Raw genomic sequence first — 21,028 nt, 5'->3', positions numbered from 1 at the left:
ACGCCTCCGAGGGGGCTATCGGGGCTGTTCTCTCCCAGGTCCAAGGGGAGAAGCAGCTTCTCCATCCTGTTGCCTTTTATTCCTGGAAACTCACCGGGGCCGAACGCAACTATGATGTGGGTGAGAGGGAGCTGCTCGCCATCAAGGACGCCCTGGAGGAATGGAGACATTTGCTGGAGGGAGCCGAAAACCCTGTGGTGGTGTACACCGACCATCGCAACCTCGAGTATCTCCGCAGTGCCAAGCGACTGCCAGGTGGGCTCTCTTTTTCTCCCGTTTTCGCCTCCAGATTACCTATTGATCGGGATCCAAGAACAGCAAGGCTGATGCCTTGTCCCTTATGTGCTCCTCCGAGGCCGATCCTGCACCTCCGGAACCGATCCTGCCAGTCGCATACTTTCCAGCTTGTACCGCGTTTCTGGGCTGTCAGTTGCTTACTGCCTGTGGGTTCCTCATCCCACTACTGGCTCCCTGGGACGTTTGACAATCTTTCTGCGGCCGTCGGGGTGGTAGGTGGCGTCCTCCTTGCTGCGCGCGTGAATTACACGAGTTCAGCCACCGCGGTGTGATTTCAGTGGTGTGATTTCTTGCGGTCGTCGTGTCACATGTTCGGATCACCGCGGTTGGCGTGCCACGTGTTTGAATGAGTGGGCTCTTTGAAAAATGGCGGGTTCTTTGTGTGTTCCGCAATCCTTTAGTATATTGGCCAATATAGTAGTAAATATGGGACTTATGGCTGCTCTCTCCCCATACGCGTTTCAGAGCTACCAGCTCCTTCTTCAGTGGGTGTGAGTAGCCATAGTCCTTTGCCCATATATATTATCATATCTTGATTGATTAATTGATTGATTAAGAGGAGGGGATTGTGAACTCCTCTTCAGGTTGTGGTAAATTGTGGACTGGATTCAGATGAATTAGTTGTTAAATCGAAAAAATATGTAAAATATAAAATATATGATATAAAATATAAAGTAAAATTGGGTGTATAGATAGGGCGAGAATTAGATTATATATAAATAAATAGATAAATAATTAAATGGATAAATAATTGAATGGGTAACATGATTCATTAGAAAAATTGTGATTTAGGGGTAATAGATAATATAGTATTAATTTATATATCTAAAAAATTTATATTTATCTGTTTCTTCAATCAGTTGAGCTACTGGAAATGTGCGTACTCTATTACTAAGCGTATTTTGATCTTGATTGGTATGTGTATTCTATTTATAGTCGGTTAGGGTGAGAGGTCACCCGGGGAGGCAGGGTCAAGGTGTTGGTAGACAGCCGGACTCTTGACTTCGCGTCGCTAGGGGACATCCCACCCATGTATTGACAGAGGTCAAAGGTCGTCGTGGTGTCATAAAAGAGTTGAAAGTCATCCTAATGTCACAGAAAACCAAATAGTTCAATTTCAGCATTAAGGCCTGTAGGTATCATTGTATCAAATTCTAAGATTCTTCTTGATTCTATCCTTGACATGTTTTCTATATGATTTCCACCTCTCCAATGTCGTTTTATTCTTTCGAAGACCATAAAAGTCAATAATGAGGGGTCACTGATATGATGTTCTTTGAAGTGTTTCGATACTGTATGCAACTCATATCCCTTGGTGATATTTGTCATATGTTCTGAGAGTCTTTTGGTCCTGCCTACGTACTGTTTTTGGCAAGGAAACTGTAATAGGTAGATTACATCAGTAGAATTGCAAGAGAGATGTTCACGGATTTGGTATGTGAAATCATTTTGTGTGGAGTTGACTGTATTGGTTCTTTTGGGAAAATTTGTGGTTCTACAGTTTTTGCATCTTCCACACCTAAAGAAACCTTTTAATGATAGCCAGTTAGAATTACTGTTACTAGTTTTCTTTTTTATTGTTGGGGCCTCCCCTTGAAAGCAATGAGAGACTCATCAACCGCGACCTCCCTTTCCAGGTACATAGGCCTGTACAAATTTGGCCCCAAAGTGATCGATGACCAGCCTGATTTTGTACAGGCGGTCATAGGCAGGATCACCTTGGGGGGAACATGCTGCATTATCGGAATAATGCAGGCATTTCCGGATGGCCTCAAACCTGGAGCGTGTCATGGCCGTACTGTAAAGTGGGGTCTGGTAGAGGATGTCCCTAATCCAGTAATGCCTGACACTAGGTTTCTTGACTAGGCCCATGTGCAGCACGAGGCCCCAAAACGTCCTCATCTCGGCTGCATTGACCGGAGTCCAGCCACCGGGCCTAGCCAACAAACTGTTGGGCGTACAGGTTTGCTTGCTCCACTATTAGATTCACAAAGTGGTCACTGAAAAAAACACTAAAGTAGTCATATTCAGTGAAGCCCACTGTGGAAATCTGGATTCCTGGTTGGCCTACAATATCAGGAATCACGGGATCAAAACGCTCTAGGGTATACCAGACAAGTTCACCGGCAGGGGGTTCCGGTGGATTTAACTGGTGGGCTGGAAAACTAGTATGAGCCCCAGAGCTGCTCGTACTAGTGTGGGCCACAGGGTCCCTAGCACGGCGGTCCCCTTGCTCTGCCTGGCAGCGTCTCCGCCGCCTTGGGGGCTCATCATCATCGCTAGATGATGAGGAGGACACGGATGACAAAAGGAAAGTGGGGTCATCCTCGTCCTCACTAGGGCTCTCGGACTCGGAGGCAAGCTGGGCGTATGCCTCCTCAGCCGAGAACATCCGGCGGGCCATAGGGGAGTGTGTGTGTGAGTGTGTGTGTGCGTGCATGATAAACTTTATTTGGTGCGCGTGTGTGTGTGTGGGGTGGGGGGCATGGTTTGTTCGCGAACTTACCCTAAAACCTAACAGACAAAAAAAAAACTAACTAAAAAAAAAGGGCAAAAAATGGGAAACATTTTTTTTTTAAATCAAAATCGCTGATGAACCGTCCGAAGTTGATCAGCGGTGTGGTGTGCGATGCGCTAACAGTGGCCGGATGCTAAGAGTGCTGGCCACAGTCAGCGTATGCAGAAAAAAATAAAAAACTGCTTGCGCCCCAAAAAAAGTTGTGGGGGGGGGGGTCAGGGGGGCAAGCTGGCTCTGAGATCTACGTCTCCCGGACTGAAAAGGAGGAAGCGAGGAGCGCTGCAGTAATTTGAACTGCCCGCCCCTGCAGCTGACCAATCAGAGCCGATCCTGAGAGGTGATGTCACATCACCTCTCAGGATCGCAGGATGGTGATTTGTGATGTATTATCACACCACCGATCACAATCCTGTTCCGGGTTATCGGGTCCTTAGAAACTCGAATAACCCAGAAACGCAGCAAACCGCATGTCTGAATTGACCTGCGGTTTGCTGCGATCGCCGACACGGGGGGAGGTCACAGGACCCCCCGGCGCATTGACCCAAGGTGCCTGCTCAATGATTCGAGCAGGGACCGGGTTCCGATCACTGCTCGCCGCATGGCGGTGATCGGAAATACACATGACGTACCAGTACGTCATGTGTCGTTAAAGTATAACTGTCTTTTTTTTTTTTTTTTTGAGTATTGGATTGTGGTGATTAATATATCCTTGGTGGCCCTATTTCAACTTTTCACTGTGTATTCAATTACCCCTTAATTCCACATTTTTGTTCCCTGTACTGCCTACTTTTACCTGTGCTTAAAATAGGGTTGCTAGGCATGGTCGTCTATCTGTTGAAGGACGGAGGACGCAGCGTGCAAGGTCACATTACTGACAGCCAGGGACTGTAAGTAAATGATTAAAGCCAGGTCCTCCCCAGCAGCTGATAACAGTGCCTGGGCTGTGTGCACTTCTCCCTGTCCCTGCGCTTGGCAGACGCTCCCTCACTCAGCAGAGCTGGAGAATGCAGGGTTGGAGCAGCGCAGACCAGGGAAGGGAGATCTGCCGTCTGCTCAGTGTATAAATGAAAGCAACATGTGGTAAGAGGACCCCTCTGTGCTGCAGGAGATTAACCCTTTAGGGGGAGGGCTCTGGTTACTGACACTTTTGGGGGGCTATTGTTACTGGCTAGTGGGGGCAGGTGGGATTAGCCTCAGGGTGAGGGCAGTGGCGGCCATCTTAACTGAATAGTGAAATTGCAGTTTTCTGCAGACTGGTTGCTAAGGGCTGAATCTTATTAAATATGGGGTAAGTCAGTCTAGTAGTAACTGATTGTGGAATATCATGTTATTAGTAACTACATATATGAAAATTGAAACTAGGGTCTAAGTGTGACAGTTATCCTTTAAGTACCGGTACGTCATGTGTCCGGAACAGGTTAAGGATGCGAAAATGTATAATTCTGTTTGCGTCCTCTACCACTAGGCTTATCTTCTCACTCCAATATAAGTGGGAATAGTTACAGACCTCTCTCTGGCAAGGTGAAAAAGCCTTCATCATGAGAAACCCCCATAGGTTTAACCATTGTATAGAAATTCAAGAGAACATTTATAAGTTATTAACAAAAGGATATAAAATCACTATTTTCCGGTACATGCTTAGCCCAAATATCCCAAGCATTTGCTGGAACAGTGACAACAAGAACCGGCACTGAAACCACAAAGCAAATTCAAACCCACATGAAGCCTGTGCGCATGGTACGTGGTATAATGGCAGAAGTGAAAAGTCATTGTAAAAGTTTCTTGTCCTTTATTTACGCTTTTTACATGTCATCTAAGCACAAACTCACTAACCGTCTACTCGGCACATGAGATTATATTGTTGATTTGATTATCTAGAGTTGATGTCCTGCTACAATAGTGCTCCTCTCTTTCGATCGCCCCTCCCCCCCCCTTCTCTTTCTCTGCCTTCTCTGTTTTCCTCCTATTTTTCTACTTCTGACATTTTAAGTTTCTGGGTTCTAACAATGGCTTTGGATGCTAGATATCTGGATGATGGTTTTCATGGACACTCCTCTGAGTTATGAGACTACATCCCTTTCTACACTTTCTCATGAGAGGTCCGACACAGTTTGGTTGACTTTATTTTATTTAGATGCCAGATTCCAAAAGATTTATGTGCCATCTATAAACGTGGTGTTTTTTGTTAATATCTTTAAAAATAGTAAAAAGAGAATTTACAAAAAAGTGATCATAAACCACAAGCCTTTTATCTACCTCACCCTCAGTTGGACAAGCCCAAAGCATGTTTAGCCATATCACCAATGATCATTATAGCCAAGCATGTTCTGGTACCTGCTTAGGTTTGCCTGGTGCTGATCTTGGTGGTGAAGAAGAGCATAGCTTACCTGTCATGTACACCATAATAAAGACATATCCAACATAATAATCACATTCCTGACCATGTTTTTTGCTTCCTTAGGTGGAACATGAGATGGATCCAGATTTCTGTGACACCAGTCTCCTTGCAATAGTTACAGGACTATTAGCTGCAGCAACTCATACGACGACTTCTACCCTAAAATTCAGCCTTTTGCTCATGGCCCATTTTCCAGAGATACAAGGTATGAACATCACTGGCCATGTAGTTAGAACTTTTTAAGGTGTGAACTAAATGAAGAAATGCAGAATAATAGAGGAGTGAAAATAAGGAATTCTCAAAACTTTGCAAAGCAACAATACAGGGTAAAGAGTCTGAAGAAACTGGATCCTCATGTTGGCTCCTTACATATACACTGACGAGCTAAAGGGTAACAATGAGAAGGCTGCAATGTCTTTGTCTGATCTTAGCAACATCCCTAGCAACCAATAGGAAAGCTGCCTAACCCTTACTATATAAGAACCTCCCCAGCAGCCATTTTCTACAGTTTTTTAAAGTTCTGAGAGATAGCAGTGTTATTGCTGTTGTCACGGTAGGTAGGTAAGCAGGGAAACACAGGGAACAAAGGAAAAGACACAGGGAAAACAAACAGAACAATTGACTAGGCCCAAAAGCTAGGGAGAAAAGGGTCAACTCCTAGCGATCCCTAAGGCTTTCCCTATACTGCTGTGCACATGTGCATACCCTGGTGGATATGCACATGCCATCTTGCCTAAGTCTATATACCCTGGGAAAACCCTGAGCAGTAGGGAAAGGGGAAGAGGCAATCTGCTTCTTCAAACAGGAGGAAGCAAGCGTCTCCCTAGAGGCCTAGATAAAAGACACCAAGGGAAGAAACAGAGAGGACTTATCTTGAGCTGAGCTGGAGCAGACGATCCACAACACATCCAAAGCCCACAGGAATGAACTATAACCCGCACAGGCCACTGGGAGAAGGAGGAATAAATAGCCTCGCTAATAGTGATGATCGAGCATGCTCGGCCGAGTACCGGTTCGGCTTGAGCATCGCTATGCTCGGCAGATCCGAGCGCTCTGCCGAGTACCACATGTGCTCGAGCGCCATGCTCGAGTCTCCTCCCCGGACGTTTGGCGCCTTCTAAGCAGCCAATAAACATGCTGGTAAGTATTGCCATCACTGTAATGCCATTAGACATGTTTTCTACTGGCATTACAGTGATTGGCTGGCCGGAACACGTCATCTAGTGATGTCCCGAACTATTCGCCGGCAAACAGTTCCCGGCGAACATAGCTTGTTCGCGTTCGCTGCAGCGGGCGAACATATGCAATGTTCGGTCCGCCCCCTATACATCATCATTGAGCAAACTTTGACCCTGTACCTCACAGTCAGCAGACACATTCCAGCCAATCAGCATACCCTCCCTCCCAGACCCTCCCACCTCCTATCAAAAAGCAAGGACGGCAGCCCTCTTAGATTTTTTCTGAAACTGCAGTGTCACAAATTTGACTAACTTGTAATCGCAATGCGAATAATACAGGTTATATTAATCGCATTGCAAATTCAACTTAGAGCTTGGTTCCTAATGGTTGTATTGCTAGGATATATAATGAAGATTGAGAATATAGCACTATATTCGTTATATTCGTCAATTCTAGCAACACAACCATTAGGAACTCAGATCTAAGTTGAATTTGCAATGCGATTAATGCAGGTTATATTAATCGCATTGCGAATTCAACTTACCACACTCTGCGTCAACTACGTAATTTTCCATGGGAGTTTTGCCATGGATCCCCCTCCGGCATGCCACATCCAGGTGTTAGTCCCCTTGAAACAACTTTTCCATCACTATTGTGGCCAGAGAGAGTCCCTGTGGGTTTTAAAATTCGCCTGCCTATTGAAGTCTATGACGGTTCGCCCGGTTCGTCCGTTCGCGAACATTCGAGGAAGTTCGCGTTTGCCGTTCGCAAACGGAAAATTTTATGTTTGCGACATCTCTACCGGTCACGCGGGTTCGGTTCATTGCGAGTCAGGGAGAGCTGCTGTTAGGAAGAGACAGAGCGAGTGTAGAGTGAATTTGATCTTAAACCTTTCAGAGACCCAAAAGTCATTTTAAGGAATATTGTTAGAGGTGGCAGCAAAATTTATTTTGGGGGAATTATCTTTTTGTGTCAGGGCGACCGTTAGTGACATTCATTTTCTGCATTCTACAAATTCTGCTTGCTGTGACCAGTGAGAAGCAAATCAGCACTGATATCTAGGCCGTGTGTGACGCCTATATTTAATCCAAATTGCAGTTACACAGTCAGTTTCTGTATTATAAAAACTCTGCTTGCTGTGACCAGTGAGAAGCAAATATACACTTATTTCTAGACAGTGTGTGAGGCCTAAATTTAATACAAATATCAGTGACATCCAGTGTCAATATGAAGAAGGCGAGTATTAAGGGACGGGGAAGTGGACGTGATTCTGATGGTTCATGCAGAGGCCGTGGCTCAGAGCGTGTTGCAACTGTGCCTGCTGCCAGAGCACAAGGAAAACAGTAATCCACGATACCTAGCTTCATGTCCCAGTTTGCAGGGCGTCGCAAGACAACACTCTTGAAGTCAGACCAGTGCGACCAGGTGGTCGGTTGGATTGCAGCAGATAATGCTTCCACTGGGTTAAGCACCATCCTGTCTTCCACCAAGTCCAGTCTCAGTAGCCAACAGTCTGGTCAACAACACAATCCTCACCCTGATCCTCCTTCCGCCCACCATGTAGAGTCTGGCAAAACAAGCGATCTGGTACTCGGATGTTCTAAGGAGCTATTTTCACCCCATCACTTAATTTGGCCCTCTCCCCAAGCACTCTTGAAGAGGGACATGAGATCTTGTGTCCTGATTCTCAACCTCTAGAGCCTTAACACTCACAAGATGATGTGTTTAAGGAGGTGGATGATGACGAGATACAGTTGCCATCAAGTCAACCACATTTAGTGTCTGCAGAGGTTGATGAAGAGGATGATATACCGTTGTCAATCACTGAAATTGTGTTGGAGTCAGCAAATGAGGATGATCGGAGTGGGGAAGTTGAAGAGGACTTGGTGGGCGATGAGGTCACTGACCTAACATGGGAAGGCAGAAACGCGAGCGAGGACAGCAGTTCCGAGGGGGAGTGATCTGCAGCACCGCAACAGACTGGAAGAGGCAGTGGCGTGGCAACAGGGAGAAGGAGGCCACACCAAACAGGCCCGCAAGTGTTCCACTGAGCACCCCCTTGCGGAAATCTCCCTTGCCAAGGGGTATGTGTTTCGCGGTATGGCGCTTTTTTGCGGAAAGTGCAGATGACAAAAGAATAGTAGTTTGCAACCTGTGCCACACCAAAAATGAGCCGAGGTGTGAACAGTAGCAACCTCACCACCACCAGCATGATCCGCCACATGGCAGCCAAGCACCGCAATAAGTGGGAGGAATGCCTGGGTCCACAATCTGTGTCTGTGGGTCACACCACTGCCTCCTCTTCCCCTATGTTGGGTGACGATAAATCGCCTGTCGAAGACGCAGGCCCGGATGCCTCCCGCGTTGCACCTGTACTGTCGCAAGCACCATCAGCGACCACATCCACTTCCCTGTCCCAGCGCAGCGTCCAAATGTCTTTACCCCAGGTTTTACTGCTAAGGTCCACCTAACGAGTGACACATGGACAAGTGCTTGTGGCCAGGGACGCTACATTTCCCTGACGGCACAGTGGGTGAACGTAGTGGAGGCTGGGAGCGACTTGTACCCTGGGATGGCACAGGTGCTACCGACGCCCAGGATTGCGGGCCCTACTTCCATCAGGGTTACCGCCAGCACCTATGTAAGTGGCTCCTCCTCCGACTCCTCTTCCACCTCCGAATTCTCTGCGTGCAGCACCAGTCAGCCATTAGCTGGTAGCTGGAAGCAGTGTAGCACTGCTGTGTGGATGCATCAACAGGCCGTGCTGAAGATGATATGCCTAGGGGATAAACAGAACACCGCCGCAGAGCTGTGGCAGGGGATAAGAGACCAGACTGAGCTGTGGTTCTCGACACTCAACCTGCAACCAGGCATGGATGTGTGTGATAAAGGGCTTAACTTTGTGGCGGCTTTGGAGCTCGGAAAGCTCACACACATCCCATGCCTAGCCCATGTCTTTAACTTAGTGGTTCAGCGGTTTCTGAAAACCTACCCCAATTTGCCCGAGCTACTGGCGAAGGTGCGCCGCGTGTGTGCACCTTTCCGCAAGTCATCAACAGCTTCAGCCGATCTGTTGACGCTGCAGCAGCGCTTGAAATTGCCAGCTCACTGGCTGTTGTGCGACGTGAGCAAGCGCTGGAACTCCACGTTACACATGTTGGCCAGGCTTTGTGAGCAGCAGAGGGCAGTAATGGAATACCAGCTGCAGCACGGTCGTCGCCTTTCCAGTCAGCCTCCGCTCTTCACAAGCGAGGAGTGGGCATGGATGTCTGACCTCTGTGAGGTGTTAAGAAACTTTGAGGAATCGACACAGATGGTGAGCGGCGATAACGCTATTGTCAGTGTAACCGTCCCACTTCTGTGTCTACTCAAATGCTCGCTGCTCACAATTAAGGCCGACGCTTTGCATGTGGAAGAGGTGGAAATGGGGGAAGACATTACACCGGGTGATAGCCAGAACACCCTCAGTTTGTCTTCTCAGCGCGTATTGGAGGAGGAGGAGCAGGGGACGGTTGCCTCCGAGACACAGGGTAGTAGCCATGGAACTTTAATTCCATCTGTTCAGCGTGGGTGGACAGAAGAGGAGGAAGAGGATGAGGAGATGGACAGTCATCCTCCTGATGAGGACAGCAAAGTCTTGCCCACTGGTACTCTGGCACACATGGCTGACTTCATGTTAGGCTGCCTTTCCCGTGACCCCCGTGTTATACGCATTTTAGATAACAGGCATTACTCGGTGTTCACCCTTCTGGACCCCCGCTACAAAGAGAACTTGACTCTTATCAAAATGAACAAGGCCTGGATTGCCCCTGACTTCTTCACTCCACCAGAGGAAAGCCACAACTGAACATAAAGGCACTTTAAATGTGTTGTTTAGAATGTACTGAATACTCTGTATTCCCATGCACCCCTTCCACCACAAAAAAGGGTATATGGTTGAATCTTCCTTTTATCATCCTCCTCCTCCTCCTCGTCCATCACGTATATGCCTTCTCATATAATTTTTCGGATGGTCAGCTCACCAGCAGGCCCTCACCCATAATGTTTTAGATGGTCAGCTCACCAGCAGGCCCTCACCCATAATGTTTTAGATGGTCAGCTCACCAGCAGGCCCTCACCCATAATGTTTTAGATGGTCAGCTCACCAGCAGGCCCTTACCCATAATGTTTTAGATGGTCAGCTCACCAGCAGGCCCTCACCCATAATATTTTAGATGGTCAGCTCACCAGCAGGCCCTCGCCCATAATGTTTTAGATGGTCAGCTCACCAGCAGGCCCTCACCCATAATATTTTAGATGGTCAGCTCACCAGCAGGTCCTCACCCATAATGTTTTAGATGGTCAGCTCAGCTAAAGACCCTCACCCCTAATGTTTTAGTGGGTCACCAGCAGGCCATCAATCATACTTTACCTCTCCTGTATAACGTTTCCTCATCCTAAATACCTATGACATTCCCTGTAATTTTTTTGTACTCGTTCCAATGACAGGCTCTCTTAAGAGTCCTGTATTGTTATTTATCATCACTACCTCCCTGAGTCGGTACTGGGAAATTTGCGCGCCCCCCGCCTGCCTTTCTTGGAAGTGGTAGCCGTGTCCATCCCTTAGGCTCCCTCTCTGGAAGCGAACCCTGATTCCCCATTACCCATGGTCACCATGGTAGGAGCAAAAAAGAACATTGAAAGTTGATAGAGCAGACATCCGAATAGATCGTCAACATCACGGGGACGTGCGATCAGCTTAGAAGTTATCTAGAGTTAACAAAGTGGCAGCAGGCCCTCACCTACAATTTTTTACACGGTCAGCTCAACGTCCGTTCCTCTTCAAAGTTCATTATCATCAGATTATAGTCTGGTCAACACAATCGTAATCATCGGGGGTCACGTAACTAATTTGCACGGAGGAGTTTCTTTGGTTATCGGAATGAACGACACAAATCGACCCGATCCACACGCTCAAAACGGCCATGCACCACCACCCACAGAATCACGAAATAGGTATCAATCTGTCAATCCTTTCTGTGTCCGGGCCGGGTGAGGCTTCCCGTGCGTAGTCAAATTAAGCCGCAGGCTCCACTCCTGGTGGTGCCCTTCCATCAATTAGTTTAAGTTTCAGCTTTGCAACCATACTCCCCCCGGAACCCAAAGACTTTAGTTTCCCAGAAACTAAAGCTCGGCGGGAAATAGGAATAACGCTGCCGGGGATAGTCTTTGAACCTCCAACTTAAGTTGTTGATTAATGAAAACGTTTGTGGCAACAAAGGTTTCGGCTGTGGTTCGGCTTTCGCCGGTACAAGAATTTCACCTCTACAGGTACAATACGGATGCCACCGGCCGTTCCTCTTCCAATGAGTTCAGTTTGATTGTCCAAGAGTCCGGTCAACACAATCGAAACAACCAACCGTCCCTCTTAGTTATGGCCCCAGTTCTGAAAATCACGAAAATGTTTAACTTGCTCTTTATATAAAAGTAAATATAAAGGAAAGAATGTTTCCTAACAATTTTTCAGCTAAAATCGCTTTTATCTTCGGTTTTGTGAGTTTTATGGTCAGTCTGTAAAAGTGGCGTACAACTCGGGCAACATCGTTACCAGCAGCGACATTGTAGTCCAAGATGCATCCAGACATCCTCCCCATGCTGTTCCTGACCCATTTCGGTGGTGTTTACATTAATTTCTGACCTTTTCCTATGAACCAGGCACCCTCCCCTCTTCAGAGCAGGGGGTGCCTGGTTAAATGCTCGGGTCATCCCATTGACTTTTATAGGGCTCGGGTGCTCGGTACAGCACCCGAGCATCCCGGTGTGCTCTGCAAGAGCACCCGAGCACCCGAGCATTGTGGTGCTCGATCATCACTACTCGCTAACAATCAACCCAGTACACCTGAGGGAAGGTAGATCCAGCTCAAACCCAAACCAATACAAAGAGAAGAGTCAGACATGTGCAGCCAGCCTGGCAGATCTCCGCACATTCACAGGGCAAGGTGTGACAGTACCCCCCTCTTCTATGGGTGACCTCCGGACACCCCGGACCAACTTTATCCGGGTGTGCCCTGTGAAAGGCTCTCACCAGGCGGCTAGCACTAACATCAGAAGCCGGAATCCACATTGTTGCCTCGGGACCGTATGCCTTCCAGTGCACTAGGTACTGGAGGGAACCCCGAAGAACATGCGAGTCGAGAATCCTAGAGATCTCAAACTCTAAATTGCCATCCACCAGGACAGGGGGAGGTGGCAATGGAGATGGTTCCACAGGTTACACATATTTCTTCAGTAAGGACCTGTGAAACATATTATGGATCTTCCAGGTCTGCGGAAGATCCAGACAAAACTCCACCGAGCTGACCACAGCAGAGATTTTGTAAGGGCCATTAAATCTTGGACCCAGTTTCCAAGATGGTACCTTGAGCTTAATGTTTTTAGTGGACAACCACACCGAATCACCCACACACAGATCTGGACCAGTCATACGTCTGTCAGCCATCCGTTTATATCTTTCACCCATCTTTTCCAAATTAACTTGGATCTTCCGCCAGATAGATGACAAGGCAGAAGAGAATCTCTCCTCTTCTGGCATTCCAGAAGATTTAGTCCCAGAAAAAGTACCAAACTGTGGGTGAAAACCATATGCGCCAAAAAATGGTGACTTATCAGTGGACTCCTGTCTACGGTTATTCAAGGCAAATTCGGCTAGAGACAAGAACGAGGACCAGTCATCCTGGTTCTCGGCAACAAAACACCTCAAATAGGTCTCCAGGTTTTGGTTAGTGCGCTCTGTCTGACCATTTGACTGGGGATGAAAAGCCGAAGAGAAAGACAGTTGAATTCCCAGACGAGAGCAAAACGCCCTCCAAAACCTGGAAACAAATTGCGTCCCCCTATCAGACACCACATCAGAGGGAATGCCATGTAGTTTCACAATGTTATTGATAAAAACCTGAGCGAGAGTTTTGGCATTGGGCAAGCTAGGTAATGGTACAAAATGGACAAAGGAAGAAGGGATCCTGAAGGCTGAGTGTGAGCCACCTTCGCGCGTGCACAGGTCTCACAAGCTGCCACATAACCCTCCACACCCTTGCGCAACCCTGGCCACCAGAATCTCCGGGAAATAAGAGCTATAGTGGATTTGCTTCCAGGATGTCCTGCAAGGACTGTATCATGATGTTCCTTGTACCGCAGTTCAGCAGGAACAAACAACTTGCCTGGAGGACAGGAATCAGGAGCCTCCTCCTGGGCCCCCAACACCTCCATCCCCAACTCGGGGTACAGAGCAGAAACCACCACCCCATCAGACAAAATCAGAATGGGATCCCCTGAATCACTCCCCCAAGAAAAACTTTGTAAAAACGCATCTGCCTTGACGTTTTTAACCCCAGGGTGAAAGGTGACCACAAAATTGAACCTAGTAAAAAACAGTGACGATCTAGCCTGTCTAGGATTCAGGCGCTTAGCAGACTGTAGGTAAGCCAAATTCTTGTGGTCAGTATATACCATAATAGGATGAGTAGCCCCTTCCAACCAATGACGCCATTCCTCAAAGGCCAATTTAATGGCCAGTAATTCTCTATCTCCTACACCATAATTTCTTTTAGCGGCCAAGAGTTTCTTGCAGAAAAAAGCACACGGACGCCATTTGCTAGGGGATGGACCCTGCGACAGAACTGCTCCGACCCCCACTTCTGATGCATCAACCTCCACGATGAATGGTTGAGACACATCAGGTTGCATCAGAATGGGAGCAGACGCAAAACATTTCTTAATAGCAGAAAAGGCCTGTAATGCCTCATCCAACTAGACAGAGAAGTCGTCGCCTTTTTTTAATCATATCTGTCAAAGGTTTTACAATGGTGGAATAATACAAGATTAATTTTCTGTAGTAGTTGGTAAAACCCAAAAACCGCATCAGAGCTTTCTGATTCTCAGGCCGGTCCCATTCCAGTACCGCCCGGACCTTTTCGGGGTCCATACGAAAACCAGAGTCAGAAAGCAGGTATCCCAAAAACGGTAGCTCCTGGACAGCAAATACACATTTTTCCAATCTTGCATACAATTTATTCTCCCGAAGGATCGACAACACCTGTCTCACGTGATCCTGGTGGGTCTCCAAATTCGGTGAGTAAATTAGTATGTCATCAAGATAAATAACAACAAACCTTCCCACTAAATGAGAGAAAATATCATTGACAAATCGCTGAAAGACCGCTGGCGCATTAGTTAAACCAAAGGGCATGACAAGATTCTCAAAATGACCTTCAGGTGTATTGAAGGCCATTTTCCACTGATCTCCTTCCTTTATTCTGATCAAATTATAGGCTCCTCTTAAATCCAACTTGGAGAACACCTTGGCTCCGACAATTTGATCAAATAGATCAGAAATCAAAGGAAGGGGATACGGATCACAGAACGCAATAAGATTCAATTCCCATAAATCCAAACACTGTCTAAGTGATCCGTCTTTCTTTTTTACAAAAAAGAAGCCGGCGGCCACAGGGGACTTGGATGGCCTAATATGTCCCTTTGCCAAACTCTCGGCAATATACTTCCGCATAGCCTCTCTTTCGGGTTGGGAAAGGTTGTATAGCCGAGATTTTGGCAGTTTAGCTCCAGGGATGAGATTGACCGGACAAGCATATTCTCAATGGGGGGGGGGGTAGCTCCTGAGCTCCACCCTCTGAAAATACGTCCTCAAAATCTGAGAGAAACTGAGGTAGGACAATAGTTGACACCCCTGAGATAGAAGCACAAAGACAGTTGTCCGTATAAAATTCACTCCAGCTACTGATTTGTCTTGTTTGCCAGTCAATGGTAGGGTTATGCTTTATCAACCATGGTAAACCGAGAACCATCGGAGCAGGCAAGCCCCTCATAACAAAACAAGAAATGGACTTAACATGTGAATCACCCACCCTTAACTGAATGTCATAAACAATTAGTGATGAGTGGCAGGGGTCATATTCGAATTCGCGATATTTCGCGAATATTTCGTAGAATATTCGTAAAATATTCGCAAATTCGAATATTCATTATATTCTACGATTTTTTTTACTAAAAAAATCGGCAAGGTAATGATCGTGTAATATGCGAATTTTCGTCGTCGAATTTTTATTGTGAATTTTTCAACTTTTAGACAAAGAATATTATAGCACTATATTAGCAAAATTGCTCTATATTCGTTTTTTTTTTCCGAATATTCGCTATATTCTAAAACAAGAATATATAGCAATATAGCGAATATTCGAAAAAAAAGAATATAGAGCAATTTAGCTAATATAGTGCTATAATCTTCTTTGTCTAATAGTTGTAAATTTTCTCATCTGAAGTTCAGATTGGAAAAAAATTACAACTATAAAGAAAAAGATTATAGCACTATATTAGCTAAATTGTTCTACATTAGTTTTTTTTCGAATATTCACTATATTGCTAAAACAAGAATATATAGCAATATAGCGAATATTCGAAAAAAAAAAAAGAATAGAGAGCAAAATTGGCAAACAACACTACTCCTAAAGTCAAGTATATTGCAGCCTTCTTATTGGCCCACAAGCTAGAAGCAGGGAGGGATCATGTGTACTGATTAAAAAAAAAAATCGAATATAAAAAAATAATAATAATCGAATATTCGAAATTCCGAATATATATCACTATATTCGAAATATTCGCGAAGTACCTATATTCGCGATAAAAATTCGAAATTCGAATATTCGTGATCAACACTATAAACAATATGAGTAAGACTCTTTTGTGAGAGAGGGGAGGAATCAATAGCAAACACTGGTATTACCTTTTCTAATGCGCTAGTTCTAAAACCAAATTTTTGGAGAAAATTAAAGTCAATAAGGTTTAACCCCGCACCACTGTCAACAAATACCTCAAAATCAAAAGTTCCTGAGTCTAGCGCCACCATGGCAGGCAGGAGGAAATGGGTATTGCATGGAGAATGCATATTAGCTTGCTCAGACTCCCCATTCACACTACCAAGAGTCAGGGAGGTTTTTTCCTCCTTCAGAAAAACCTCATAGTAGTTCCTGATGTTGTGAGTAGTGATGAGCGGCAGGGGTCATATTCGAATTTGCGATATTTTGCGAATATTTCGTAGAATATTCGTAGAATATTTGCAAATTCGAATATTCGTTATATTCTATGATTTTTTTTACTCAAAAAATCGGCAAGGTAATGATCGTGTAATATTCGAATTTTCGTTTTCGAATTTTCAAATTTTTATTGCAAATTTTTAAACTTTTAGACAAAGAATATTATAGCACTTCATTAGCTAAATTGCTCTATATTAGTTTTTTTTTCCGAATATTCGCTATATTGCTATAACTTTGTTTTTTCAAATATTCGTAATATTCTAAAACAAGAATATATAGCAATATAGCGAATATTTGAAAAAAAAAAAAACGAATATAGAGCAATTTAGCTAATATAGTGCTATAATCTTCTTTGTCTAATAGTTGTAATTTTTTTCTCATCTGAAGTTCAGATTGGAAAAAAATTACAACTATAAAAAAAAAGATTATAGCACTATATTAGCTAAATTGCTCTATATTCGTTTTTTTTCGAATATTCGCTATATTGCTAAAACAAGAATATATAGTAATATAGCGAATATTCGAAAAAAAAAAAGAATATAGAGCAAAATTCGCAAACAACACTACTTGTAAAGTCAAGTATATTGCAGCCTTCTTATTGGCGCACAAGCTAGAAGCAGGGAGGGATCATGTGTACTGATAAAAAAATAAAAATCGAATATAAAAAAAAAAATGCGAATATTCGAAATTGCGAATATATATGACTATATTCGAAATATTCGCAAATTTTCGAAGTACCTATATTTGCTCTAAAAATTTGAAATTTGAATATTCGTGATCAACACTAATTGTGAATATTCCTATTCAGCTGAAGACTTATTTTATATTTCTGTGCAGGATAATATGTAGCTCTATAGTATAGTGGTTAACATCCTTGCCTCTAATGTACAAGGTTGGGAGTTCAAATCCTTTCAGAAATAGAGATTACATTTATACATTTTATATTTATTTTAGTAACTGTAAAAAATGTATGGCACAAAATAAATGTTTAATTACAAAAAAAATAAAATAAAAATAAAAAATAATAATAATAATATAAATATAAATATATATATATATATATATATATATATATATATATATATATATAGTAGAAAACGGACAGCACATGCAGTAGAAAATGGTAGTTTATTGGCCCATGTGGGACAGTGAAGCAACGTTTTGGCTCGGACACAGAGCCTTTCTCAAGCACACATGAGCCAATAAACCACGATTTTCTACTGGATGTGCTGTCCGTTTTCTACTATTATTCTGGAGTAAGGCGTTACATCCTTGGACATAGCACCCGCTGTAAATTTTTGTGACTTTGTGCTGCCATTTTTTCTTTATATATATATATATATATATATAGTTGAAGAAAAATGGCGGCACTGGCTAAAAGGGGAAAGGTACGGGTGCACGTCCCAAGGGGAATGGACTTCCTACCCCAATAAATGGATCCAGAAATAAGAGTGGCACTCCGATAGATAAAAGCAAGTGAACCCTTTATTCACCCAGGTGGTGCAACGTTTCGGCTCCAAACATGAGCCTTCTTCGGCTCATGTTTGGAGCCGAAACATTGCACCACCTGGGTGAATAAAGGGTTCACTTGCTTTTATCTATCGGAGTGCCGCTCTTTTTTCTGGATCTATATATATATATATATATATATATATATATAAAATCATACTTCTGATATATATGAATGCATAATATGTGGGACACTACTACTGATGTTTTTAGCCATATATTCACATATATTATAATTAGGGATGAGCGAACCCGAACTGTATAGTTCGGGTTCGTACCGAATTTTGGGGTGTCCGTGACACGGACCCGAACCCGAACATTTTCGTAAAAGTCTGGGTTCGGGTTCGGTGTTCGGCGCTTTCTTGGCGCTTTTTGAAAGGCTGCAAAGCAGCCAATCAACAAGCGTCATACTACTTGCCCCAAGAGGCCATCACAGCCTTGCCTACTATTGGCATGGCTGTGATTGGCCAGTGCAGCATGTGACCCAGCCTCTATATAAGCTTGGGTCACGTAGCGCTGCACGTCACTCTGCTGATTGAAGCATAGGGAGAGGTTGCTGCTGCGACGTTAGGGCGAGATTAGGCAGATTAACTCCTCCAAAAGACTTCATTCTGTGATCGATCTACAGCTGTGGATCATTGAAGTGCTAATATCGACTTGCTCACTTTTTTGAGGCTGCCCAGAGCGTTTTTAGATCACTTTTTTCTGGGGTGATCGGCGGCCATTTTGTGGCTTGTGGTGCGCCAGCACAAGCTATCACCAAGTGTATTTAACCATCAATAGTGTGGTTATTTTTTGCTATATCCTACATCAGCTGCAGGCTGAGCCTGTGTCACCCAAGTGCATTTAACCATCAACAGTCTGGTTATTTTTTGGCCATATACTACATCAGGTGCAGTCTGAGCCTGTGTCACCCAAGTGCATTTAACCATCAATAGTGTGGTTATTTTTTGCTATATCCTACATCAGCTGCAGGCTGAGCCTGTGTCACCCAAGTGCATTTAACCATCAACAGTCTGGTTATTTTTTGGCCATATACTACATCAGGTGCAGTCTGAGCCTGTGTCACCCAAGTGCATTTAACCATCAATAGTGTGGTTATTTTTTGGCCATATACTACATCAGGGGCAAGTTGAGCCTGTCACCCAGCGCCTAAAAAATAGACCTGACATTTCTATTAAACCAAATCTGTACTGTTTTAGCTGGTCAAGTTATTTGTAGTGACCGTAAAAGCAGACTTTTTGTTCTGGGTTGAAAAACTATTCCCAAATTTGCAATTCTCAAAATAACTAGTTTCTGCTGTATGAGGCCTACTTGAAATCTATCCCAAAAAGGATATCTTACATTGAAGGTGCTGATAGTGTCATTCAGAAAAACCTAACACACATGCTACCGTGCAGATACAAGTCGCAATAGCAGTCTCTTATGCTGTTTGAAGACTCTGCTGCCAGGGTTTCCCAAGGGCATCCACCTAGCCCTTCCCCAGGGGTGGAAGAGATAGAATGCACTAACGCACAACCACTTATTTTTCCTGATGATGAGGACATGGGAATACCACCTCAGCACGTCTCTGATGATGACGAAACACAGGTGCCAACTGCTGCGTCTTTCTGCAGTGTGCAGACTGAACAGGAGGTCAGGGATCAAGACTGGGTGGAAGACGATGCAGGGGACGATGAGGTCCTAGACCCCACATGGAATGAAGGTCGTGCCACTGACTTTCAGAGTTCGGAGGAAGAGGCAGTGGTGAGACCGAGCCAACAGCGTAGCAAAAGAGGGAGCAGTGGGCAAAATCAGAACACCCGCCGCCAAGAGACTCCGTCTGCTACTGACCGCCACCATCTGGGACCGAGCACCCCAAAGGCAGCTTCAAGGAGTTCCCTGGCATGGCACTTCTTCAAACAATGTGCTGACGACAAGACCCGAGTGGTTTGCACGCTGTGCCATCAGAGCCTGAAGCGAGGCATTAACGTTCTGAACCTTAGCACAACCTGCATGACCAGGCACCTGCATGCAAAGCATGAACTGCAGTGGAGTAAACACCTTAAAAACAAGGAAGTCACTCAGGCTCCCCCTGCTACCTCTTCTGCTGCTGCCGCCGCCTCGGCCTCTTCCTCCGCCTCTGGAGGAACGTTGGCACCTGCCGCCCAGCAAACATGGGATGTACCACCAACACCACCACCTGAGTCACCAAGCATCTCAACCATGTCACACGGCAGCGTTCAGCTCTCCATCTCACAAACATTTAAGAGAAAGCGTAAATTCCCAACTAGCCACCCTCGATCCCTGGCCCTGAATGCCAGCATTTCTAAACTGCTGGCCTATGAAATGCTGTCATTTAGGCTGGTGGACACATACAGCTTCAAACAGCTCATGTCGCTTGCTTTCCCACAGTATGTTGTTCCCAGCCGCCACTACTTCTCCAAGAGAGCCGTGCCTTCCCTGCACAACCAAGTGTCCGATAAAATCAAGTGTGCACTGCGCAACGCCATCTGTGGCAAGGTCCACTTAACCACAGATACGTGGACCAGTAAGCACGGCCAGGGACGCTATATCTCCCTAACTGCACACTGGGTAAATGTAGTGGCGGCTGGGCCCCAGACGGAGAGCTGTTTGGCGGACGTCCTTCCGCCGCCAAGGATCGCAGGGCAACATTCTTTGCCTCCTGTCTCCTCCTCCTCCTACTCAGCTTCCTCCTCCTCTTCTTCCACCTGCTCATCCAGTCAGCCACACACCTTCACCACCAACTTCAGCATAGCCCGGGGTAAACGTCAGCAGGCCATTCTGAAACTCATATGTTTTGGGGACAGGCCCCACACCGCACAGGAGTTGTGGCGGGGTATAGAACAACAGACCGACGAGTGGTTGCTGCCGGTGAGCCTCAAGCCCGGCCTGGTGGTGTGCGATAATGGGCGAAATCTCGTTGCAGCTCTGGGACTAGCCGGTTTGACGCACATCCCTTGCCTGGCGCATGTGTTGAATTTGGTGGTGCAGAAGTTCATTCACAACTACCCCGACATGTCAGAGCTGCTGCATAAAGTG

General features: G+C 45.3%; 1 protein-coding gene across 1 annotated transcript in view; it reads left to right on the top strand.

The window, feature by feature from the left end:
* Positions 1-21,028, top strand: part of LOC121002846 (cytochrome P450 2C29-like) — a 205,873-nt gene that overhangs the window by 95,550 nt on the left and 89,295 nt on the right. Inside the window, exon 5 of the mRNA XM_040434456.1 lies at positions 5,277-5,418. Within this exon, the coding sequence (XP_040290390.1) occupies positions 5,277-5,418 (142 nt within the window). The remainder of the gene's footprint in view (positions 1-5,276; positions 5,419-21,028) is intronic.

The sequence above is a fragment of the Bufo bufo genome, chromosome 5, assembly GCF_905171765.1.
Source record: "Bufo bufo chromosome 5, aBufBuf1.1, whole genome shotgun sequence".
In the NCBI taxonomy this organism is placed as follows: domain Eukaryota; kingdom Metazoa; phylum Chordata; class Amphibia; order Anura; family Bufonidae; genus Bufo; species Bufo bufo.
Note: the sequence above shows the minus strand (reverse complement) of the source record. Positions and strands in the feature narration are given on the sequence as shown.